At 37.1% G+C, this 26,542-nt stretch overlaps 1 protein-coding gene across 6 annotated transcripts in view; it reads right to left on the bottom strand.

Annotated features, from left to right (window-relative positions):
* PCDH15 (protocadherin related 15) overlaps window positions 1-26,542 on the bottom strand; it is a 435,688-nt gene that overhangs the window by 107,171 nt on the left and 301,975 nt on the right. For all 6 annotated transcript variants that reach the window (XM_088144402.1, XM_088144401.1, XM_088144400.1 and 3 more), the window contains exon 21: window positions 5,762-5,878. In XM_088144402.1, the coding sequence (XP_088000528.1) occupies window positions 5,762-5,878 (117 nt within the window). The remainder of the gene's footprint in view (window positions 1-5,761; window positions 5,879-26,542) is intronic.

Below are 26,542 nucleotides of genomic sequence, written 5' to 3'. Positions count from 1 at the left end.
GAAGTACAAAACTGTGACTGTTAGGTAACTGATTATATCTGTGATGTGCCCTTTTTTATTTATTCACAATTGATTTCTACCTCCAATTCAAAGGGTTGCTTCTGAGCTACGCTGATCTTCATAGCTTAGGAATAGGATCTTCTTCTCACTGGATAGGAAGAAGGGGGGATGGGGAGGTGGTTTGCTTGGATTTTGGTGTAGTTCAACATGGGGAGCCTGATATTTCATAGGCTGCTGAGTGCTGAAGGCAGAAGCAGCCAGAGGGGTGCCTGTGGATGCATTGTGTGTGATAAGTGTAATGTATGGGTGAGGTAAGTGAGTGAAAGAATCAGTACCTTAGCCTGAGGGGGGGAACAAGGGGTGGGAGTGGGTTGGGGAGATGAGAAGGCAGACAGGAATATCGAGATGGTGACAAACAGGGGCAGGCCACACTCAGGCACATCAGGTCCATTGTTTGAGAGCAGTCCCTCTGTCCAGCCCTCAATACCTGGTTACCAGATTCTTGGGGGCTCTGGCCTTCAGCTGTTGCTTGTGAATGCCAGGTTGGTCTGCAGTAAGTCAATGGACAATCTGGCAAGGATAACTAGGATGTGCGTGGACCCAGAGGAGAGTGTTACCCTCCTGGAACTCTGCCCACCCAGGTTTCAAATTTTGCATCAACTAAGACTCCAGGGGAGGGTGGGATGGAGTGGCTGTTGTCATCTTTGAGTCATTGAGGGATCTACAGATAATCAGATATGAAATTTTCTTCTTAGAACTTGGCATTAGGGAATAGTTGGGATCATTACTGGTGTGCTGCACTCCCTGCTGCCCAGCATCATCCCTGTCTGATCTGCTGGATTCCATGGCTGGGTTGGCAATAGAGACTGCTAGTTCTTGGGGATTTCAATTTGCAGTCTGGCAATATTGAATCCAGGGCAGCTCAGGAATTTATGGCCTCCATGGCAACCATGGACCTGTCCATCAAATACCCAACACATACTAGTGATTGCACTTTAAATCTGGTTTTTCTCTGGGTGCAATTTGATGTGGTCTGATATTGGAATTCAGAAGAGGTCATCTGGGGGATGCCTAAAGATTCAACACTTTCTTCCCTTCCATTTAACATCTAAATGAAATTGCTGAGTGAGGTCTTCTGATGGTTAGGGGTCTTGCACCACCAATATAAGGCTGCACGTCTTGACTCTGGACTAGCCAAATTAAGCCATCAATGTTCTGTCCCAGTCTCTGAAGCCTATGTGGGTCTAGATAGGGAGGAACAGACTCAGGCTTGCCTTCTCTGTTGCAGCACCTGCCCTCTGCAATGATATTTCCCAAAATATTCATTTAGTTCCCACTCTGATGAGGTTCTGGAAGTCTTTAAAAAACCTGGCTGCTGTCCCAGATCTTGGAGCAGGGTGTTTGTGGAGCACTGAGTGCTTTGCTGGGCAGTTTGCCTGGATGCTTAGTTTTTGTTTTGTTTTTTAAATATTTTTCTATTTTAAATATAGCCATCCAGAGCTGTATTTTGGAGTTGGGTGGCTTCTAAATAAAATATGCAAATAAATAAATAAATAAATAAACAAATAAACAAACATCTGTATCTATCTGCATCCTGACAATTTTTGTAGATGATAACCAAAGATGAAATGAACAGCTCCTTGAGAAAGCCTTCTTATGGTGACATCCAGTGATGATGCTGGACCGCTCTTCTTGGAAATATTCACTTGATTTCTAATGCAGTGTTCTTTTGGCACTGGTTCAACACCTGGCATCCATATAGCTACCACCCTGATGATGTTCTGAAAAGCCCTAAAGCCCTGGCTACTTACCCAGGCCTTGGGGTAGGGTGGATGGGACTCCCCCTTTTGTGATGTTTTATATTTGCCTACGTTATTGGATTACCATCTTGTGATTATTTTGTCATTATTTTTGTACTGCTTTGGCTAATTGTTTTGGGTATTCTGTTGTTTTTATGTTATTAATTGTTGTGAGTTGCCCAGAATCAATTGGAGTCAGGTGGCATCCAAATTGAATAACATAAATAATAAATAAAATAAACATTTTCAGTGCAGTTATTGTATCATTCCTTGAGGCCTTTAAGTTGTTGCTCCTACATAGAACTCATATTCCATTGCCTTCTTCCCAAAAAATGCACTTGGGAGCTTTCAAATGTTCAGCATTTTCCAGTGCAGGCATAGAATGAGAATTTAAAGCAGGGATATTTGGCGATGTACACACTTTTGGCTAAGCTCAAGTATAAAGTATAGTATCACTTGTACTCAATTTTTCTCCAAGTGCAGTGGAAAGGGGACAAAATGCCAGCATCTCATTTCAACTCCTTAATTGGAAAGGGCTGAAATGTTTGCACTGAATATGTTATGGGCAATTTTATTTGTCAGCCTGGGGGTGGAGAGTTTTAAGGTTTTCAAAGTCACGTATCTTTTTAAAGCCATGAACCTCACAAACGGAGGTGATTTTACTATTGTGGAAGAAGGAACAAAATCAGGCCTATTTATTGCTTTAATTCCTGCCCCACATGCAGTTCCAAAAATTTGAGTTTTGCCTACTCTGGTAATATCACTGTATCACCAGCTACACCACGCGAAATCCTCAAGAAGAACTGAAAGTTATAATTCAGTCTCCAGACTGGAAAAGTTTTCCAAGCCTTGTTTTAAATGCTCCGAATCCTCCCTCAGTGGATTCTAAACTACTTAATGATTGCCAAAGAATCTATATTTAGGTAGAAAATGAGGAACAAGCAAGACTAATAATAAGAAGTCAACTACGGAACAAAGGCCAAAAAGCCAGACTTAAGATACAGAGGAGAGATAAAACATCTGAAAAAGCTGTTCCTAAGCAATTGTGTAGACTAGAAAGCTAGGAAGTGAAGAGCCAATGCTTAAATAATATGTAAATCTTGGCCCTACTGAATAAATATACCAGGTTAAATGTTCTATATAATTGAGGGATCATGCTGATCTTTACAATTGCTACTTGGTTTCAGTCTTTGAAATTGCACTAATCAATAAACATTAAAAAGCCAGAAGGAAGAATACTACTGGAACTATGATAGAAACAAGAATGCATAAGTAAAATGGCATTCGGGTTTCCTTAATATCTTAGCCCCAGGCTTATTTGGTTTTAAATAAAGCAAGAAAATTGTGCATGCTCTTGTTGATCGTCCTAATGGCTCAATTTCACCACCTGCTAATAGAGTGCTATTGAATTACTATTCTGAAGTTTAAGCTTTTTGATAACATTAGGTAGAGTTAAATGGTATCTTTCAGTAGCATTATACTGCTTCGATAAACATGAACTGTCTACAGTAAATAAGCTCCAGAAATCTGTTTTCCACTTAAAACAATAAAGGATATAAATCAGAGTAAAATGAAATCTAATGTGGAGGGAAGTCGAGATGAAACATGAGGAGAAAACAGAGTGGGCCATTTTGCTAATCCTCAAACTGATTGGATCAAGAAGATATTACTTGGTAGTACAATTATGGTGCTTTTCAACCGCTAGTTCTCATCGAAAAAACATACATCAAGAGATAAGATTTGATTTGATCATCAATGGAATGTTAAAGAGGTCCATAAATCTCTGCCAAAAGTTAGGATTTAATGGCAGGGGAGGGGGGAGAATCACTTTTTCATTATAGGTTTTGGGGCTTCTTCTGCTTACATAAGCAGACTTGTGGCCACTGTACTTATACAGCATTATTAGTATAGAATAACATACATATCCTAATTGTGAGGGTTGAGGTGGGAGCCACTAGTTCAAATATGGGACTTGTGTAAACAGAGAAGGGCTGGGCTTCAAGGCTACTAAGCATAGTGCCAGCAGTCTACAGATATAAAAGTCATACAGATATAAAAGTCATCTCACTGGAAGTGGACAATTAACCGTCTTGTGTGGCTGTTCTTTTTGCAATAAATATTCTCAATAAGAACCTAGCCAAGTCAGGTCTGTGAGCCTTCTGCGAAAACTAGCCAAGGAGTTGAGTTAAATCCCACGGTGTCAGGAGGCTGGTGATTTTCTGCTTAATCCTTGTCAGAGGAGCCAGGTATTAATATACGCAAGGAGTACAGTGATGATCACACTCAGCAATTCGATAAACAGATTGCTGTGTGGAATAATTCTATAGATTACAGTTCAGGAAATAGTTTAAAGCCAATCCTACCAAATTCTACTTTAAAATAAAAAAAGCTTGTTATGTTTCTGCTAGTGGAATCTATCCAGAGAAATCGTAATACTATAAAACCCATCCTTAAAAAACAATTCCCCATATCACACTCATGAGTGTCAACGGGCTTGGCAATGCCTTCCTTGATGCCCATAATTTTTTTTTTTTGCTTAAATGATTTTATGTTATGTACTTATTAGAATATTCAGTTTAAAAGTAGAAGGGAAGCTGGCATGTAGCAACGCTTAATCCTTTGTTATTATCCTGCACTGTGACTACGTATCAATCTTGCCCCCTTAAGTCATCTTAGCAAGAAAATGGTGGGTGACACAATTTTGTCTGGAGGCACACTTGCTTGCTCAGAGAAACGAGAAAGATAAACTGAAGTGGTAGAGAGCCTCCTAGAAGATTAGAATGAGTGAGTCAAAAACAAACTCCCTCATTTGCTTTCTGATCAATGAATGCTGAACCTAACTTGGCAGCCATTTTGTGAAAGTGCCTAATAACATGTTTTCAAAATTCCAAATGTGCCCATTGTTCCAAAAACCTTGGAGAAGCCTCGCTGATGCACATCGCCAGCTTAAAAATATACTAAAAACAACCAGAAATGTAATCAGAGTTAGCCTTTGACCCCATCCATGAATTCACTTGCTCCCAACTTCTGAAACCTATAGTAGATGTTTAGAAAGATATTCAGTGATCATGAAGCTATGGTGACCCTATCCACTGGGAAGAAATCACTAAATTGAATTGTTTGTCTATTGGGGAACATTAGGGAATATCCCTCTCTCTGAAGCTTCATTTAGCTGATAATATTAGCCCTCCTATAAATATATGCCATAAATATGGCATTCTCCCACTAGCAATCATACGTACATATTACATACAAACATACGTACATATTAACGATTATTAATATTAACCTTTGTGACATGCTAACAAAAATGTTGCTTTTTAAAAATTCAAACTATATATTTGACTATTTATATTCTTCAGTACTTTGACAAGGAAGCCAGAAGTTAGCATTAAGAGCTCTTTCAACTCCGTGTCAGTATTTGAAAACTGAACATTATTGGGAAGAAAATATTTGATCACATGCAGCTGTCAAAACTGGCATTTCTTTTTTAAGTTTAAAATTTAATGTGGCTTTTTCTACAGGTATATTTCATGCTGAAAGATTTAAAGGCATGGCAAAACGCAGAAATAATAACCCTTCAAAATATTTATTTCCTGTTGGAACTACAGAGTTATTTGGATCAGCTGATTAGCTATTTGAAATGGGTTTCTTACTTATCCTTGTTTTATCTGCATCCTGACGCCCGATAAAGATTTCTAACAGCAATCATTCCATCAAAAAAGAACCTGGGCCACGGAGTGGGGAAGTGATGGTAATGGGAAAAAGATTTGCATTGTAGCTTATCAATCTTAGAAACAATAATTGAAGTGCAGCTTCAAGATAGGCTGGTATAAAAGTGACTGCTGTGAAATACATATGCAGTAATCACTTCTATTGTTCAGAGGATTAAGTCCATTTATGTGGCTTCAAAAGAAATCCTTCTTGCATGAAAAGTATTAAGAAAACCTTTCTTTGCTTACCGGCGGGTCCTGATCCTCTGCTTCCACTGTTGTAATAATGGTGCCCTTGATTGCATCGGGAGCAACCATGCCTCTGTACAGAGTTTTGCTAAATATTGGGGAGTAATCATTCATATCCTGCAAAACATAAATAAAAACAAATTCTCAAATCTAGAATGAAATTGTGAAGACACTTTTTTTTTTTAAATCAAGTTTTTAAGGGGGAAATTTGGTTTCTCCCTTAAACAGCCCATTTGCCAGTACCTGTCATCTGGATTCTCAATTTTGCAACTGTTTTGCACTCCAGCCTGGCATTCAGGAGGAAATTTGCAGGCCAATATTAACCTGTACAGAATTGACAGAAAACTCTCTTTCATCAAAACAATATAGTTGCTCAAACAAATACAGTTCCAAGGATTGCATCAATTTTTGCAGACGTTTCATCTCAAACAGCGTCCTAGATTACAGCTTTAATTAACTAAATAAACCAGAAGAGCAACACTTGTAAGTTATGTGAGAAGAAATAAGACCACTTATTCAACATCCATTTCAAATTCTGAAGTCTCTTCAGCCAAGAGCCTTATATAGTTTTGAACACATTTACACTGGAGGGAATGTATCTGGGAAAGACGGATGGCTTCCTAGCATTCTTCTGCTCTCTCCTTAAAAAGTTTACTTGTCATACCTAATAGCCTGAAAAACATTTAGGTGATTTGACATATTTCTTCTAAGAATTCCTTTTTCCCCTTCTTTTTTTTAAAAATACGGATAATAGTATAATTTTAGTTCTACCATAGCAATGGTCTTGGATGAGGGAGTTGAGGAACACTTGTTAAGTTTGCAGGTGATATAAAGATGGGAGGGGTAAGTAATATTTTAGAAGAGATATATAAGATTCAAAAAGATCTACCAAGATGATAAGAGATTGGAAAACCAAATCTATTGACAGTTAAAAGAACTGGGTATATTCAGTGTAGAGAAAATATGACTAACAGAAGACATAATAGCCATCTTCAACTATCTGGGAGGTTTTTTACACAGAGATTTATTCTCTGTTGCCCTAGAGGACAGGACTAGAGCTAGTGGGTTAAAACTACAAGGAAGTAGTTTCTAGCTAGAGGTCAGAAGGAACTTCCTGATTGTACAAGATGTCACTTAGTGGAATAAGCTGCCACATGTAGTGGTGAGTTCTCTTTTATTGAAGGAATTCAAATATAGACTGGATGGTTATCTGTCAGAAATGCTGTAATGGATCCTACAGTAAACAGGGAACTAGATGACCTCTAGGATAATGATGATGATGATGATAAAGTTCATTACATTAATTTATATAATCACCCATCTCATAAGTGCAACTGCGACTCTGGGATGCACATAGGGTTAAAACCAAACCAAACCAAACCCAATCAGAAAAATAATAAAAGCTATAGTGGTCAAAGATAATCTAATCATAATAAAGACAAACTCACAGTGACCGGCTCACCTAACCTCCATACCCCATGCCCAAGGGAACATCCAAGTCTTCAAGGACTTCCAAAATGCTAGCAGGATCAGGGCTCCACAAATCTCAGGGTAGGCATTGAAAGGCACGTTTCCTGGGTCCCACCAGATGCCACCATTTAATAGATGTGACCCAGAGCACGCCCATCCTACTGGGATGGATAGAAATAACCAGAGACAAGTGGTCCTGCAAATAGAAAACTTCCAACTCTATCAACTTTGGTTCTATGTAAAATGGAGAAAATTCAGCTACAGCAAGGTGGAGCACACTACTGTTTTATACACATGTTCAATTGTTTGTCAGGCCAAGGCATGAAATTCTACTTCTAATTTGTTATTTGGGAGCTCTGCTGTACAACAGCATAGTGCCTTGGGCAGGAGATTAAGTAAATGGGCATACAGCCCTAATATGTATTCCCTGACATATTTACTATCAATAGTTACACATTTGCTAGATCCCACAGGAAAATCCTGCCTAGGAAAAATGTTAGGCCCTAAATAGCCAAAATCAGTATGCTTTTTAAAAACTCTTTCATGTGGCTCCCCCCGGCTCAATTTGTTTTTGTCTCTTCTTCCCTTGTTCTCTAATAGGCTTCTTCTGGGTATAGAGATTCAATGCCCACTTTATCAATCTTTTTACAGCTAATTAAGGGCAGAAGCAACCTGATAATGGTAAATTAACAACCTTAGCTAATTGCCTTCCATCTGTAGCATAAGATTGGTCATTGCATCCAGGATTTCGTGAATTTATTCACTTGAGCAATGAGCAGGGGCAAAGCAGAGAGATTTGTGAATAAACTTAACTAACTTTGATAAAACTCTGCTGGATATAATAGGTCAAATTATAAATTTGTTTTTCCTTATGTTTTGATGTTTTTCCTTATCCTTCTGATGTTTTGCTTATATAAGCCAAAGGTCAGAAGTCGAGGAAGCCAAGAAATGGATTTTTAAAAAAACTTTTTTTCCCCCGTAAGCTGTTATAAATTGTGAGTACAAGAGCCACCTGTTTCTGCTTGGGTTGCTTAATTCTGCTTTAGAAGGGTGCAGTCTGTTTCCATCTCATCTGAAACTTCTGAATCAGAAACTGAAGAGGCAAACCAGACAGAGTGTCAACCTGCAGAGCCAACAGGCAGACACCTATAGCAGCTTCAGGAGATGCTACCTCCAGCAAGTGTGATCCAATTCAGGTAATGAGGGGCCAGATTCTAGCATACCATTTAGCCCAAGATCATGCCAGTAGCTACAAAGGGGTAAGCATAGGTGACCAGTGTGTCCCTCAGTGGAGAAGACAGCAGCATTGCTTGCCCTCTGTGGGAAACAATTCAGACTCCAGATTTGCATCTTATCACTCTTGCTCTTCAATCAGACCCTAGCATTGATGTTCTGACTGGCTCGTAGAATTTTCTGGAACCTGAAGCCTGTGGCTCTGTCTTTCCCTGGTAGCAGATCACAATGATTCATGCAACAAGGCAAGTTTGCACTTTCTAAGTATAAGTGTTTTCTGGTTAATTACTCAACTGATTCCTGGTTGCTATCAGAAAGTCTACAACACTGGTAGGCCATTTCAAACTTGTATTTGCTTGGCTTTCTGTTTCCTACTTCTGGCAAGGACACAGTCCTACTATCCTTTTTACTAGGAATAACACTCATTGAACTCGATTTGATTAACATCTGAATACTGCACTATACAAGCAGCAGTTCATCCATCCACATTCTATAGAGAAAGCAGTAACTCATCACTTTCCTTCCTGTAGGCAGGTCTTCCTGGATAAGCATACATACACACAAAACTGAATTTATATATACATGTTAAAGCATAAAAATGTACAGACAAGCTGATAGAACAAGCAATTAAAAAAAAAACCAAACCTTTCCTACTACCTTGTCTTTCTAATGTCTTTTAGACCTACTCTTACCACAAGTGCTGTAATAGCACAAAGGCTATAACTCTTGCTTTGTAGGTAGAATGACGTGGCTTGAAATCCAGTGTTCTGTGCTGCCAATTACACATATATAGCCAGCTTCTGATACAAAGACAAGGAATGTATTGCAGTCATAAATATTTCACTGTAGTAACACAATGCAGAATGGACATTACAATGTTTTGCAAAAGATTCTGCCAAGACAAATCTCACATTGAGAGGGAATAGCCAGTTTCCAATCAAAGGTTCCAGGTAATCCAATCCAACATATTGATAGTCACACTTAGGGAATCAGGACATTGTTTGCCATAACAAGCCAATCAAACCATCATTTCTTTTATACAGCCTGGCTACCAGCTTGACAAATTTGCCACATCACACTTCTTTCTTTCATAATTTGTTAGGCTCAGGACCTTACTTAGCTCAAGGTCTCAGTCAGCTGACTCAGTGTGCCCCTGTGTCTTCTCAGGTATACTCTTTTCAGTTAACTCTTGTAGTGCAGGCTGACACTCAGTCTGGTCAAGCTCTTCAGTCTCTGAACCTGAAGATTCAGAATTATCCATAACACATAGCAAAAACTTTTTAAATTCCTTGTTTTTTTTTTCCTTTCCCTTTCTTCCAACTTTTCAGAGTGCTTTTTTAAAAAAAAGTCCACATGATCCCCCTCTGGAGAGACATCAGACAGTAGAAATGGCTGTACCCTTTCTTCCCCCATTTATCTTTAAGGGGCCCCTATTCATAACCAGGTAAGCTAGCCCTTTAAAAGAGCTCAGCTATTGCTGAATATGGTGGCATATGGGAGAAAAGAGGGCTGAAAGAAGAAAGAGACAGAGATCTGAAGCCTTAAAGACAGAAGGAGGAGGGCAGAAACGGTAACAAGAAATGATAGAAGAGTGGCAACAATGGCCAGCAATGTTAGAAGATGCCGGGCTTTCATTAGAAGCCCAGAGCACTGGTAATCTCTCCAGAGAATTCACACAAGAGGTGAATTCACATGAGAGGTCCAGAATGGTAGCTATTCAACCACTTTAGAGGCCCAAGATGCAGGCAGCTTCAAGAGGTGCACATGGGCGCACAGCACCAGGATGAGAGTAGCAGCAGAGGAAAAGGATCTGTTAGAACCTCCAGCACCCACTTGACCACAGGTCCAAACTTCAGATTTCCACCTTCTGGGCACAAAAATAACTGTTGGCTGGGAAAGCAGTGTAGGATGCAGCAGGGCTAGGATAAAAAAAATGTTTTATATTTCTAGACAGGATCTAGGAATAAAAAATAATGTTGAGATGCCCAATGACTATCCTGTTTTAATGGAAATTATCTGAATAAAAACAAAAACAGCTAGTCTATCTTTTGAGCCAATACTGCATTTTTAGGTACACTAACAGGATCAGAAATATATTTTGAATAAGCGTGTTTTTCTATTTGGGCATGGCATGTATTCAGCACATATGAGAAAACATTTCAGAAGGAAAAGAACACTTAGGCCTGTCAGACATTGCTATGTTCCTTTATTTTGTCTTGATTGTTTCCAATTAAATTTCAGAACACCTAAGCATTTGTGTGATGTTCTGCAAGTCCTTAGTGTTCTGAAAAGAGGCTTTAAATAGAAATGCCAAGAAGAAAAATGATGGAGAACATTCCCTGATAAGGATGATACTGAATAGCCTCGTCTATAGGAAATGACTAGAATGGTTATGGTTATTTTTTCATGGTAAACAGATCAATACCAACAAGACAAATATAAATATAACATCACTTAGAAAGCCTAAAAGATGAATAGTTTTGTACTGAAGGCACATTTTGGAGCTGAGACAAATCTTAATTCAAGAATCTGGCATAGGAGCAAGTTGTAGAGTTAGCAACATAAAATGTTTTTCTCATCCATTCTGAAGACTTTGAAATAGCAATTACATCTCTCCAGGAAGATCAGATTCAAAACATATTTAGTCTGGAATTCTAAACAATCCAACTTGAAAATAAATCCCATTGGCTCTGAGTTTGGTCTGCACAATAGTCTTTCGGTGTCTCCAGGGATAATTTTCATACTACAAGCTTTGTATTTATAGCATCCACACAACATGCTAAGCTTGGTTAGGGTTACTCTTTGATTTTTTTTTTTTTTTTGGAAAGTAAATGTATGGCCCCAGTTACTCAGTATGTTAAAGACCTGATGTTACTTGTGATTTATAGCTGTAGATTATATACTGTATAAATTGGTACAATGAGTATGGTTATCCTTTACTGAAATTGTTTGAATTTTTATGGAATTATATACATGTATAAGAAACATTTATACACATTTTATTGCTATTGTTGTATTGCCCTTTTCCTTTCCTTTTCTATTTTTCTTGTCTTTGCTATGCTTTATTAAATAAATCACGGCAACCCCCATCATGTCATATCTTGCTTTTTGTGGCTTAGCATGTTGTGAGAATCCAGAAAATTGCTTAGTTTACAGATTAATATATTAAGTGTGAATCCAAACTGTAAAGTAGATTGATTTGGTAATTGAGTTACTTAAGTTTGGAACTGTTGAAGTAACTTAGGGAGTTGCCTTCTTCCATTTTTGTAGTCATAATCTTCAGACAAAGACTTTTTGAGGAATGGCTTAACTAATTCCAAGGTTGGTCATATCAATATGAAAGACTTGGTTTATGTGGGTTTCAGAAGATTAAATTTTAGAAGTCTGTGGGAATAATTCCAGCTAACAGTGTGGAATTGAAGAATAGTTTCCCCTTCCCACTCCTTTTTTAATTAGCTGTATGTAGTGCATTAGCTTACTGCCTTTTCTCAGCATTTTTTGTAAAACCTGACAGCAATATATTGTAGCACATTCCCCAGTATGCTGAGTGGTAGAAAGTTACAGGTACAACATTACAAAATAGATTTAAATAAGACAGTGCTGGAGATTTAACAGTTCTTTTGTAAGATTTGCTTTGTTTAAAAACATACAAGCGAAGCATAAATAGAAGCATTCCCAGAGGGCAGAAGATCCATTATACCATGTATAATTCCCTCAGTGGAAGAAATTGTGTACCAAAAGCATTTTAGACAACTCTTGGGCTCCCCCCCCCCCGAACTTTTATGGCCTTGTTTTTCTCTCACTCTCTTATACTCACAACTGACAGGCCTCAAACAGGGTTCTGCAATCAGTTGTGAAGACTGAGTAACAAATCACATCCAAAGGATAAATCAGGGTGCATGACTAAGGAACAAGCTAGAAATCAGAATGAACCAAAGGATTTGGTTAATGAGGCCTGGTTAATCAAGCAACAACCTCTTACAATCCTTCCTCGCCTGTGTGAAAATCAGCTCTGATTCAATCAAAACTGGAGACTTGAGACTTGAAAAGGTAATGACATACTTTCAGGAATGCAGTCTTCAGTGTGGAAATTTTAAACCTCTTATGTCTGTAGATCTCAAAAAAATTCTCCCCAACTTGTTCTCCAATGACTTTTTCATTTCCCTATTTCATCCCTGTAACATCTTCTTCCTGCTTCATCCCACTCCCTGTATATGCTTCACTGACTGGTTAGACAGATCTCACACACACGCACACCATAGATAGATTACGGTTTTCCTGGAAGAAAAAGAGTCCACACTCCAAGACACAAACCACAACACTTATCAGTAAGGATGGAGCTTCCAAGAAAAATCAACAAAGCTGCCTTCTGTTTCCCTCATCAACAGATGTATTTATTTATTTAGCCTGGGAAACGATAGACCTATGACCAAAAAGGAGAAAAAAACAAAACCCAGCTAACACATCTACATGCACACAATGTCTCTAATGCAGCTCAACAAATGTATGTAGAGGGCAGTGTCTGGTGAACGGAAGATTAATATTCCTATATTAACTTAAAAAAAAAAGTCTTGATTTTCTGAGAGATTGATAGAACCATGTTAAAAACACATCGTAGCCTTTTAGTCAGGGTAGAACTCACACCCTGATTGAAATATCTCCTTCTGGCTTCACCCAGGGCCTCTTCTATCTCCCGCTGGCCTGTCAGCCAGGTTTTTATTTGCTTGTTTGTTTGACACAGGAATATTAATCTCCTGGAAGACTGGTATGCATTTGGAAAGCATGGTCTTCCAGGAGATTGATATTTCTGTGTCAGAATAACAACAAATGAAGCCTGTATAAGTCAAGTGTCTTGACTTGAAAGCCAAGTCAAAGTGGCCATAGAACATACTGCCGAGTGACTGAATAGAGGGAGAATGATCACAGCGAAACAGCCGACCCCTGATGACTTCATTGTCAGCCTATTCACTGAAACAATGCCGATTTTTGGCAAGATTGTGTCAGGAGAAGAGAGCAAACATGTCTTTTAAAGCAGAACAATTAAAGATGATTTCAGGCTGCCTCATCTGGGTATGAGATGGAGGTGACATCAGAACAAATGTCTCTTTACAATTGTTAGCAAAGTGTCTTCATGCTGCAGTAAGCAGAACCCATGGGTCTTGTTAACTGGTAGTGATTCTCCATATGTTGTGTTGGGTCTGTTATAATATGAGGAATGTGGCAGGGAGTCTGTCCTATTGCGACACTCCAGCTTGGGAATAACCTTCTCCTTTTGGCACCAGTTCAATGTCTGGCTTTTTACTCTCACATTCAGAACTTGGTATTTACAGCATAATCATGCCGTTTGGCCTTTAAATGCCTCTCTATAAGTAATATTTTGATTATGGACGTGCATTTTTATTCAAATTAATATTTATTTTACATGGTTTAACTGGTTTGCCTTGTTTATTATGGTTTGTAACCTACCACAAGATCCTCTGGATAATAAAAATATTTTTTACTGTGTTAAATAAAACAGAATAAACATACAGTATAAAACTTCTCAGCATATATTAATTGTGCAGCCAAAGGGAAGTGGGCTACACTTTTTGGTCTTGACTGATGTCACATGTTGTTCCAGTCTGATCTATCAGCTTTTGTACATTGAACATTGCCTGGTCATGGGTAACAGGATCCAGTTGTGGAGATTTTCCACCTTGTTTCTGGGCAGGATTGTGCTTCCCCACTTGGAGCCGGTTTGCAACTTATGGCTCCTGCTTAATTTGGTTGGATTATTTTATTTTTTTATTTTTTCCTTAAGAAAAACAAACATTGTGTATATTGCCCAGGGTCACAAATATATTTATTTCTTCAATCAATTTGTAAAGCCTCCCATCTCAACAAGTGACTCTGTGAATTGTGAGTGGGACAGTGTGAACATTCTTTTAAAGAAATAAATAAAGGTGCCACCTATGCAAAAGATTATGGGCCCAACACCCTTTAATCCTCTGGAAACACTTGGAATTATTCACACCTCCTCCATATCAAGCTTAAAGTTAGACATTAGAAAGTTAGAGTAATTAATTTTTGCCAGAGGTCTAAACTGAACTCTTACTTAGGGCTTTGAAAATTAAACAAAATTTCACATGAAATTAGACTGAAGGTTGCTTGTGACTCTTGCACTTGTTGCCACAGACAATTTTCCTAGTTTAGATATCACATGGATCAGTCCTTCTAAGATGTATTTAGAAAAGCAGCACAGCATCTAAAAAATGAAGTCATCAAGAAGGGAGCAAGGAGAACGTTTAAATACACTTCTTGTCTTAAATAGAAACATTTACACACCACCCATAATTTCAGTGAGATGAAACTTTGTTCTTAATTTCTTTTCACCTAATATTTCTAAATAAATAATGAAATGATCTTTGAAAAATCCCATGAAGAGGCTGGAAATACTGATTCTAATATAATTTGGAAAAGACAGTGCTTATCAAAATTAGATAAAATTATAGTTTTAGAATTACAGCTATTTTCTTTCAATGAAAATTTATTTATACACAGCTTGTAATTTCAAAGGAAGGAAGGGAGAAAGGAAGGAAGGAGCTATTACTCTGCCAAAGACACACACACACGCGTACAATCACAGAGGGAGTGATTGCCATGGATTATTTATAGGAGATGAATTAAACTCATTGTAGAAAATTAAACTCTAAAATTCTTCATGTGGTTAGTAATGCAGCTTTACATGTTCAAGTAACATTAGTCATCTATAAAAGCATGGAAAATAATGCTTTATGGCTACAAAATATCTGGCACAGGTAGAAATGCAGGACAGTAAAGTAGATTAATTTGGGATCTCAACCAATGGCAGAAGATACGTGTTATGCCAATGATGAATGCACTAAACTCATTCATTACTAAACAAATTCTAAAAATGTAAATAATAACTATGAAGATTCAAAGAATTCATGTTTTTTAATGTACTTAAATTTTTCTCATTGATCTGAGTTATAAAATGCTATCTATATAGCTACTATATTGTCAAAGTTACTACTAAAAATAGGTTTTCAGCCTGACTGCTATTTGCATTATTTTCTTTCTATGTGTAATTATACTATTGCCAAGATGAAATGACAGTTTGATGTCTTAAACATGTACATTTTTGTCTGAAACAATAATTTGTACTGAGATTTGAAATTACAGTATAGCATTAAGTGCTGTTATATCTTGAATAATATGACAGCGCTCCTCAGGACAGCTTCCACTGAGTACACCAGTGGTAGCCATCAAGCAACATGTTTCATAATCTACTTGTTAGGCAGAAACAGAATTATAGCAGTACAGGCTTCTCTATTCACACTCCAGACTAACAGCAAATTATAGCTGATGGTATTGAAATTTGCAAGAGGTTCATGAAAAGAACATTCTCCCCGTACTTCCATAATAAGGCAAATTGACACTAAGATCATGATGTCATAGTGGAAAGGACACAATTATGTACTGCTGTCATAATTCTGTCAGTATGCCTCATCACTGTACTGTGATGTCATGATGTCATTTGGCCTTCAATGACTCCTCCCTGTGTCGGAACTCTGTTTAGTTAAAATCAAGATCAATCAGCCTCTTCTCAAGATGACTGGAGGTACATTACATCACCCTGTGTACAATTTATTGATCTTGGAAAGTACATCATATCAGAACTTAATGTATTTACCTGAAAGAAAATACTTTCCCCCCAAAAGTTTAAAACACTTTTCTCTAAAAAAAGTCTAAAATGGGAAGCTCCATTAAGAATAGAGTAAGGGAGACAAATGCTTTCTTCTCTGTTTAATCTTCCCTTTTGGAGGGAAGGTTCCCTTAAATTCAAGATCATCTTCCTTTTCTGCAGATATGGTATATCAGAACTTTTATTTCCCTAGACTGCAAGTCATAAGCAGAATTTATGTATATTTGTACATGTGTGCACACAAATACATGTAAATATACAGAAGGTCTGTTCTTAAAGCTCATTTTTATACTGGTTCTCCTCTAGTTGAAACCAAGGTGAAAAAGTCCACACAATTTCTATATATTACACTGCATAGGGAAATGTTAGTGGTAAAATCATTTGACATTATCAACCCCAGGAAGAAGAACTTAAGGATTTTTAATTTCATCTCCAGTTGGGCATGATTCTAGCCATTTATGCTTCAATTATAATTTTCATGCTTTATTATCTGTAATTTTGCACAACTGTAGTGATGCTTCATGGACTTCCTGTGAGTGCCAGCTGACATCTTACTGGCTTGCTGGCTAGTAAGACAGCTTTTTTGAGGGAAACTGCCACTGGATGTTGGATCTGGGCCAGAGTAATCTCTCTGGATCAAAGAAGAGATCGTTGAGATCATCCACATGACCCTGGACAACAGCCACTCATGAGTAGGCTACAGAAACTGTCATTTTACAGTTGGCTTATCAGTGGAGTGGCTGGGAATTGGGATTATATCAAGCTCATACTCGCAAAGCAGCCTTATGGACACGAAGCTCGACCAAGCCTTATATCTTAATCACTTTTTTGGATTAATTTTTAATGTGTTGTATATTGGAGAAATTAAGACTTTTCGGACCAGCAAGGTTTTACTGTATTCATCAGGTGAGTCTCCACCTCCTTAAAAGGTGATGGTATAAATCCGATCTTAAGCATTTTGAAAATATATGATTTTTTTTAGACTATGCAGCAAAAGGGTGCTTAGTATATGGATTTTGGAAAGTTAATGGATTAAAGGGTCAGAGAAATTTGGAATTATAGCTTTGAATTTATTAGAAGATATCTTCTCATGGTAGTATGGCAATTGCTTTTGTTTCTTTATAATAAGGAGACCTTGAAAGTTGGACATTACAGAGCCAGAGGACAACTGTAGTGATACTTCACCAAGTAGTTTTCAGATACTGATATTCTGATTATATGCTCCAGTAAACTCTCTTTTCATATGTTTTCACCTCAAAATATATATAATTTCAATTATCTTCTTGATTATTATGACTACTCATACCAGACACCTCAGTGTATGCCTAGGACAAAGATCTCTCAGGGTTTACTTTTTCTGAATATTAACTATTTGAATGCTTTATCTCCACATAGATGCAAACATTTCAATGCCCAATATTTTAATGTTATCTATATATTAACAATGAAAGAGGGAGTATGAGAGAACAAGACTTATTTCTGTAAATCCTGAAAGCAGTACACTAAGTCATTTCAAATTTCCAGCTTAATATATGTGAAAAGTGCCGAAGTGGAGGAATGTCCCTGAATTCAGACAGTAGATTATGAGCTTGGTTTTCTTACTAGCTTTAAAATCATTGCCATAATACAAATAACTGATAGGATTTCTATTAATTTTCTGTTAAATTATGATACCCTAATGTATTACATCAACGGTATTTTAGAAATGAATGAAAAAACAAAATACATGTATAAATAAATGGAGCCAAATGAGCAGAAATGAAGGGAAATATGCTAATTTGCTTTTAACTCAATGTTTTAACACTGGGAATTTCCATTTCTGCTCCTTTATCTAACCTGAATTTATCTTCATGTCTTCTATCCTTGAAATGCAGAGGACCTGTAGAGAGCAACGTGAACTACCATGAAGGTCAATTTTTTTTCTGCCTTTGAGTCATGCCAATAAGATAATCTATATAGAAATTACAATCAGAATAACTGCAGGTGAGTCTGTCACTGCAATTAATAGGAAGATGATAGAATATAAACTTTTTTTCAGCTGTGTACAAAGGAGGAATTTTTTGCTAATATGATTGAAACTATAAAAAAGGCTGCAGTACTATGTAGTTTTGATGGACAATATTGAAGTACAGTCCTTCAACCAGTACAGAAGATTAGATTTTAAAATAAATAGAAAAATAATGATCAAATATATGGCCAAATGCCTTTGCCTTGTGATTTGCACATAAAATTTTTGCTGGGAGAGGAAGCTATATGAAGTACTTTTATTTGTGAAGAATGGGAGCACTGAAATTCTCCAAAGGCTGTCTTGCTGCCTTTCTTCATTGGATTTGTGCCACCAAAAGCACTATTTTGATTGAAAAGAGCTGAGATTGTCATCAGACAGAGCAATAACAGTGAAAGAATGGGACTCTGTATTTAGAAAACAGGTCACAGAAAAGTTATGGTGAAAGGGTAATTCAGCACAATACAAATTGAAATCTACATTTAGAAAATTTAGGCTTTGTCAGTAGTTTCCATATGTGTTCAGACTTAGACAATACTACTCTCCATGTGCATTTCCAATTTAGTGAATAAAATGTCATAGCAATAAGAGGATCTATATAGAAATTACAGTCAGAAGAATTGCAGGTGAGTCTCTCACTGGAATTAATAGGAAGATGATAGAATATAAACTTTTTTAAGCTGCGTACAAAGGAGGAATTTGTTTTTTGCTAATATGATTGTAGCTATAAAACAGGCTGCAGTATTATGCAGTTTTGATGGAAAATATTGGAGTACAGTCCTTCAACCAGTACAGAAGATTAGATTTTAAAATAAATAGAAAAATAATGATCAAATATATGACCAAATGAATGAATGTAATTTTAAAAATTGAAAGTAAATTATGAGAAGAGTGAAGTAAAACTATTGAAATACACACACATATACACTAGTTTTTTTCTGATACATACTTTTGAAATATTTATCTGGAAAAAAATCCTTTTTTAAAAATAGGAAATAACTTTTTTTCTAAATAGAAAAGCATACTGTGTACAATTCTAAGACTTGATTTCTGCATTTATTTACTTTCTGAAGCAGATAAATTAAAGCAGCCTTCCCAATTCTGGTGTCCTCTGATGTTTGGGATCACAAATTCCCATTATCTGCTTTCCTGCTAGGCTAAGGCGGCCTTGGCCAGAGGGGCCTGTACACAGGCTTGTCTTGTGCACCAACTGCACCCATTCCTGGACCAGGAGGCCTCACTCATGGTCACTCCTGCCTTAGTCACCTCCTGCTTGCATACTATAATGCGCTGTACATGGGGCTACCCTTGAAGAGCATTTGGAAGCTGCAATTGCTCAGGAATACAGCAGAGCAGGCAGTTTTGGGGGCCTTTTGAGACAATCATATAATGCTGCTGCTCCATGAACTCCTAGAAGACTTCTGGGTCCAATTCAAGGTACTGGTTGCCACCTGTAAAGCCCACATGGCATGGGACCAGGCTATTTGTTGGACCAGCTGCCTCCCATTGTTTCTGTCTGACCCAGCAGGTCTAGCAGGGAGGGTATGCTATGGGCCCCTTGCATCAAACAATGCCATCTTGTTAGACCCCAGAGTTGTGCCTTTTCTGTGACTGCGCAACCCTGCAACAGCATCCCTCCAGAGATCCAAATGACCTCGACCCTGCCATAAGGCTCTGTTTCCCCAGATATTTGGGCCAGGAGGTTAAACAAGGCCTACTGGTGATGGGACTTTTCATTTTGGGTGGTGTTGTTTTAACTAAGGTGTAAAAGATTATATGTTGTAATGGTGGTTTTAATGTTGGTACGCACCCCAGCATCACTGCTGTGAGACGGGGGGTGGGGGCTCTATTAAATTGTTTAAATAAATAAACAAATAAATCCTATATGCAGCATCTTCTGAGCCTTCCTCAGGGAATTGAGACCATACTTACGGTAAAGAATGCATGAAAATGGTAATAACACACTGATATAGCATGAAGAGTAGGGCTATCATTGTTAATGCCTGATACTGAAAAGATATTGAACTTTTATTCTTGTAAGCTGCCTGGAGTCACGGTGAGTGAGTTGGGTGGTTATATAAATTGCTTAAATAAATAAATGTGTTGATTGAAATACGAAATATGCTGATTGCATGATTTCCTGTGACACTTCATATTTTCATAATTTCTCATATTTCCATCTTATGAGCCTTTGTATATACATTATCTAAAAGTAAATCAGCAAACCTGTGACTTTTTGAGGGTGATTAACCATGCATACTTTAATAACACATATCTACTCAGAAGTTTAGTGGGAATTTAGTTTTCCTACATCTGAGTAGGAAAATCACCTATGTGAGTAGTCGTATAATTGCAGAGAAGTCACAGGGACCATTCAATTTCCCAGAAGATATTTAGATGACACTTAAAAAAAAAATCTATATTAAACTCACCTAGAGATAGATATTTTATCATATATAAAGCTGGCAAAATGCTAGAAATAACCCAAAATGCTAAATTATGTCTTGTGATTGTAACTTTTTTTTTTAGCGCGGTTATTTCTATTTGTCATTGGAATTATTAGCTCTAAACCAAGCATTTGGTTTACTTCCTGTTTTTAATTATTTAATAATTATCTTTGTGTCCTGGAGCAGTAATGTGTAGCAGCAGGGCTTTAAAAGGAAACAAGGAATTTATTTTAAAGTTAGCAATATAGTGGGGACTGCCAATGTTGTGCAAAATGACCTTATTACGAAAACTGCTACCTGTTGGGAGAAATAAATCACTGTTACTAACCGATGCACTCTCTGTAAGACCTTTAGAAAAAAGAAAATCAGCTGAGTTTTTTGCTTGCTTAAAAGGTTTAACTGATGATTGCATACCTGCGTAACTCCAAAAAATACCACCATTCTTACTCACTGTCATTCTCCCTTCCTTCACAACTGTTTGCATTGCTGATTTGGTCAGGGCGAAATCCATTCTTTCTCCCCTTGCGCCTAAAGCCTATGGAACTCCCCTTCCATCTGCTCAGATTGTTGGAGAAGGGAGCAGTCACGTCACCTTTCTCTCTCTCTCTTTTTTATAGTAACTTTATTAAAAAAAATTTAAAGAACAGTAAAAACTAACAAAAACTAATATTAAGAAATAAGGGGAAAAAAGGAATTGGAAAAAGAGAAAATAGTAAAGATCAAAAGTGCAGAAAAGAAAAAGAGAAAAGCAACAACAGCAAAAAAAAAGGATTGACCTCTGACCCTCTCTACAGCAGATAACAATATACATCAAACTCTTCCTCTAAATTTACAACATAACTCCCATCATTTGTATTGACCCATATTATTTCTAATCATCAAACCCATACAACATAATTTTATTCTTTTTTATATCCCACAAATAGTCCAAAAAAGGTTTCCAGTTAGCACTAAAATTGTGCAATGTTTAATCTCGAGTCAAAGCCATCAATTTTGCCATCCCAGCCAACTCCATCAACTTTACCAGCCATTCTTCCACTGTAGGTAATGTCTTATCTTTCCACCTGTGCATTTAAAAGCCTTGCTGTTGTTGTCATATATAAAAATAAAGTTACAGAGAATGTCATATCCTTCCACCTTTATACATATAAAAACCTTACCACTATTATCATATATAAGAACAAAAATTCCATAGATTTAATAACAAATATATTTTAACCTTAGTAAACTTTATACCCAGATCCTTAAAGCATTGTCATTCAATCCTGGTCACAAAAAAGTCCCATTAATAACTACCAGAAGCCTCGGCATATATGTTAACCATAGTCAAATAAATTCACTTTGTAAACCTTCTGTTTACTCTTAAAGAGCTTAAGCTTTAATCCTTTCAAATAATGACCCACAACTTGATTCCAGATCAGGCTCTCCTTCTCTCAGAAACATCCCAGTAATTTCTCTTTGTCTCTTCCCAGGAACAGCCTCACTGATTCAACACATTCCTTTTGCAGATCCAAGATAAAAAATCTTTCCAAGTCACTCTTCTCCATTAGTTGTATGCCCTCTTTAAACACTGCAACATCAGTTGATTCCATTTGTAAATCCATTCTGGTGTCTTTTTCCATATCACTCTTATCCTTTGGCCATTTCAAATCCATGTTTGAATCGACACATTCTTTGTTCATACCACCTTCATAGTGGTGGTATGAACTTAAATTCCACATTTAAGCCAGTCTCCACCTCTTTTTCAAAGTTAACCATCTTATCTACTCTTTCCTCTACCTTTTTTTTCAAAGGACTTGGATTTAGCTCCTAATTGATCAAACATTGACTGAAGCAAATTTTAAAAAGTAGTATAGTATTGTATAGTATACTTTATTGATTGATTAGTCATTTGACCATATCAAAACATAGGCACCAGCCAGAGTAAGATACAATAAAATGGAGTGAAGTGAGGTACAGTAAAATAGGATAAAATAGACTACAGTGAGATAAAATAGATAAATGTACTAAGGTAAGATAGAATAAGGACAAAAAGTGGGATAAAATAGTATAAGATAAAATAAAGTATAGAGATATATAATTAGTGAATATTAAAATTTGAAAACAGAATGTGTTTAGGTGAATTCATCATCTTTGCATGCAACCCTGATGTGTTCTATAAAACTTGTTCTCTGTTGGACAGCCCTAACTAGGAATCTGACAGTTATAGTGGCTACATATTTGTTTGTGCCCTGAAAGAAACAAGATAATCTTTTGTTAGAGTCCCAATATATGGTTCTGTCAAGTAGTGTCTGTAAGTACTGAGCGCTTATTGAGGCATATAATTGACAATTGAACAGGATATGTGCAATGTCTTCTATTTCTGACGCTCCACAAATACATATTCTCTCAGGATATGGCACTTGGTGGAATAATTTAAAAGAGTAATTTTATCTTCTAACAGCTGCTCCAAAGGACCTTATCTGCCATTTTTTCTCCCAAAGCAAACCTCATAGCCATATCCTTTTCAAGTTTTTTTTTCCATTTACCCAAATGTATAGCCAGATATAATTAATTATAAGTGAAAGTAAACTGACAGTTCATGCCTTCTGGTGTCTTTCAAGTTGGAACTGCAGGCAGGCATCAAAGAGAAACATACAGGGATCAAGTTACAATCTTCTTCTGTTTTAGAAACCCAGCCAATCAACAGACATAATCCAGCAAAGCATGAAACTTTCCCATGGGAAAAGCAAACCTCATTATGCAAACAGAGTTTTATAAAAAAACCAAACTTCTAACAAATAAATCTTCCCTTTTCACTGTAAATAACTTTTAAGTCTCTTTTAAATTCCACTTGTCATCCAGCTTTTTGCGAGGTAATCAGATTCAAATTAATGCTCTATTTCTTCTTTTAAAAGTATAGTCCCAAAAATAAGCCCCAAGAGAATTACGAAGGAAGTTCTCCTTAAGTTGCAAAATAGTTATATTCCATAGTGTTTAGGAATGAGGTTCAGTTGGCTATGATGACATAAAAAGGCTGCACCACAGCTTCGAACAAGGATGGATACCTTGCCTCCCAACCACTTGACTCGAAAGCCATTCACAGAAACTTCCATCTCCGCGATTAGCTTTCTCCATTCTAGCCCTTCCAATAGCATTTTCTCTGCCATACAGTACTTGCTGAGCCTTTTTTCATTTACATCACAATTGCTTCTCAAATGAGTCCACCATAGAAGCACCATTTGGTTTTATACTATGTACGCTGAGCAAATAAAGTTCAAGATGAGAATGTTGCTAGGTTAGCTGCCCTTGTTCTATTTTTGATGAGAATTTCCTTGCACCACTTTCAACCCTTTTCCTCTTATGATAAAGTGAACATTATAACTTTTCTCTTTAACTAAATAGATCTCCAACTAATTGCTGCCATGTTGTTAATGCTGTACGATGGCCCCGTTTTCATATTTAATATTCTGCAAGCCCTAAAGAAGCTAATTATTTAAATTAACAGAGAATGTTCACAATGAAGTATATGAGGCAATAAAAGGCTTATGCAGACAATTAAACATCAGAGAGAAGTTCAGAAATCAGATCTGCTGAAGCAGCTTTCTCCAACATATGGCTCTGAGATACAGTGAGCTACATCTCATAAGATGGGACTGGTAATCAAGCACAGCTACTGTAGAGAGCAACAGATTGGGTGGCACTAAAGCTTCTAAGTGCAAGCAATAGAAAAAAGAAACTAGCTGTGAAAAATATCATTTAAAAGTTCACAAACCTAAATTTTAGGGTTTTAGAAACTAAGAAAAAGATCATGAATGTGCAAACAAATGGTAATACATGTAATAATTGTAATAATACATACTAGTACCACTACTACTAATATATTATAATAAAAGTACAAACAAATTGTATATGACAGCTTTGGGGTTCCAATTTTATGAATGTACTGATTACTTTTTCTTCTTTGAGTATGAAAATGTCGGGGATAGAATAGAATACCTTTGACAACAATGTAATACATTTGATAGAAGTTAGTTAGAATGGAGAAAAACAGAGAAATGTGGTTACTTGGTCCAAGAAAAGTGCTGAATTTTATAGGACCACGGGCTTAAATACTTGTCAGGTTTAGCCCAAGGAACTCCAAGAGACAATGCAAAATCAGTTCAGCTATGTTTATTAGCTTCAACCTCTAGCAAGAATCTTCCCAGACTGAAACCCCAGCTCCCAAGCCAGCCAGCCACAACACCGTGAATTCCTCAGGGAGGTGCCAGTCTCATCCTCTTGTAGTTCCCATGCTCTTTCGGTGAACTAAGAAAACGCTTATCTCCCTGAGCCTGGCCTTCATAATTCCATTCCATCACAATACAGGTGTGAACAAGACAAATATAGAAGACATACTATATTGTCCTTGGTGCTCTCTGAGCGTTGTTGTTTGCTTATGGACATTTCATTACCCAACTAAGTAACATCATCAGTGCTAGTGAGTGCAGGGTTTTCTCCCTGTCTATATACAGTAGCTTGCTCTGCCAGTGTTGGTGGCAATATGGTTTAAACCACATCTACACACCATTCAAAAGAGACAATAAAAAAGCTAAGAAGGAAACAAAAGACCAGAAATCCTCTCAACCAACCAACATACAGATAAGCAGGGATTAACACCAAACAGTTTAGCAGAAAACAATACCCTAATCAAAGAACTACCAAGGAGAATGCTTCTCCCCCCCCCCGCCAATACTGGCAGGGCAAGCTACTGCATATAAACATGGAGCAAACCCCACATTTACTAGCACTGATGATGTTACCTAGTTAGTAATGAAACATCTGCAATCAAACAACCAAGCTCAGAGAGCACCAAGGACTCCACAGTTCAACCCTGAGCTACATATATTCTTTTCTATAGAAAAAATATAATGTAAGTGTAAAAAAATGCTGCTGAGGTGTTAGGTAAGTTGGAAAGGACTAGAACTGTACAGTAATGTTACACAAGCCTGTACAATGTGTGCGTATTCATAACCTGAAACAAGTGTTTCTTTTGAGACACCTTGGTAAAATTGCATTCTTGAAAGCTGCCCCTAACACTACATGAAACAACAGATAAACAAATAAACAAATACATTTTAAATCTAATTTAAATGTTAATGTTTTTCTGGTGGAATGTCCCAAAACTTGTGTAATTTGGTATGCAGCAGTTTAGGGAAAAAAGGCTGACATATCAGTGTTAGACACAGATTAACCTCCCTGTACTGTAGTAACATGTGGCCAAAATTGTCCACGGATGCTAACAGATCTCTGTAAATTCATCACATGTAGTATATGAGGCTGATTAAATTAGGGATACTGGTGAATTAAATTTGGTCTGCATTTGTAAGTGAAATGACCTAATTCTCACTTTGCAGTTTAATGTGGATTCAGAACACAATTATCTTTTGGACTGCACTTTCAAAGGTTTCAAAGAGGTTCCTGGCTTAAAAAAAAAAAAAAAAAGATAATGGGAAATATTTGGGATAAATGCGTATAGGGAATGCACTCACACTGCGGTAAAATGAGTGCATGTTGAAGAATTGTATGCCTAAAAAAAAATCACAGAGTACAGGACAGAATGAATTTTCAACTGAATGAGCACAGACTAGAAATCCCATTATCTGTCCATTTCTAGATTAAATTCACTCTGATATAAAGAAAAAAAAGAAATTTAACTGTGAAGAAAGTAGAGGTTTCTTGGAAGAAGGTTGAGGAAGGGTAAACAGAGGGCCATAGTTAAACTGAAATGTATATAACCCTAGTATTATTTGTTAGTGAAATTTTAAAAAGGAATTAACTCTTAATGTGAAAAGAAACTATCGTTTTTATCATGGTAATCGTAATACACGAGAACCAGTTTGGTGTAGTGGTTAAGGCAGTGTTGTCCAAACTTGGCCACTTTAAGAAGAGTGGACTTCAAC

This window comes from Python bivittatus, unplaced genomic scaffold (assembly GCF_059951505.1).
Source record: "Python bivittatus isolate LINGU-HERP-01145 unplaced genomic scaffold, Pbiv_v1 ctg000400_np1212, whole genome shotgun sequence".
Classification (NCBI taxonomy): domain Eukaryota; kingdom Metazoa; phylum Chordata; class Lepidosauria; order Squamata; family Pythonidae; genus Python; species Python bivittatus.
Note: the sequence above shows the minus strand (reverse complement) of the source record. Positions and strands in the feature narration are given on the sequence as shown.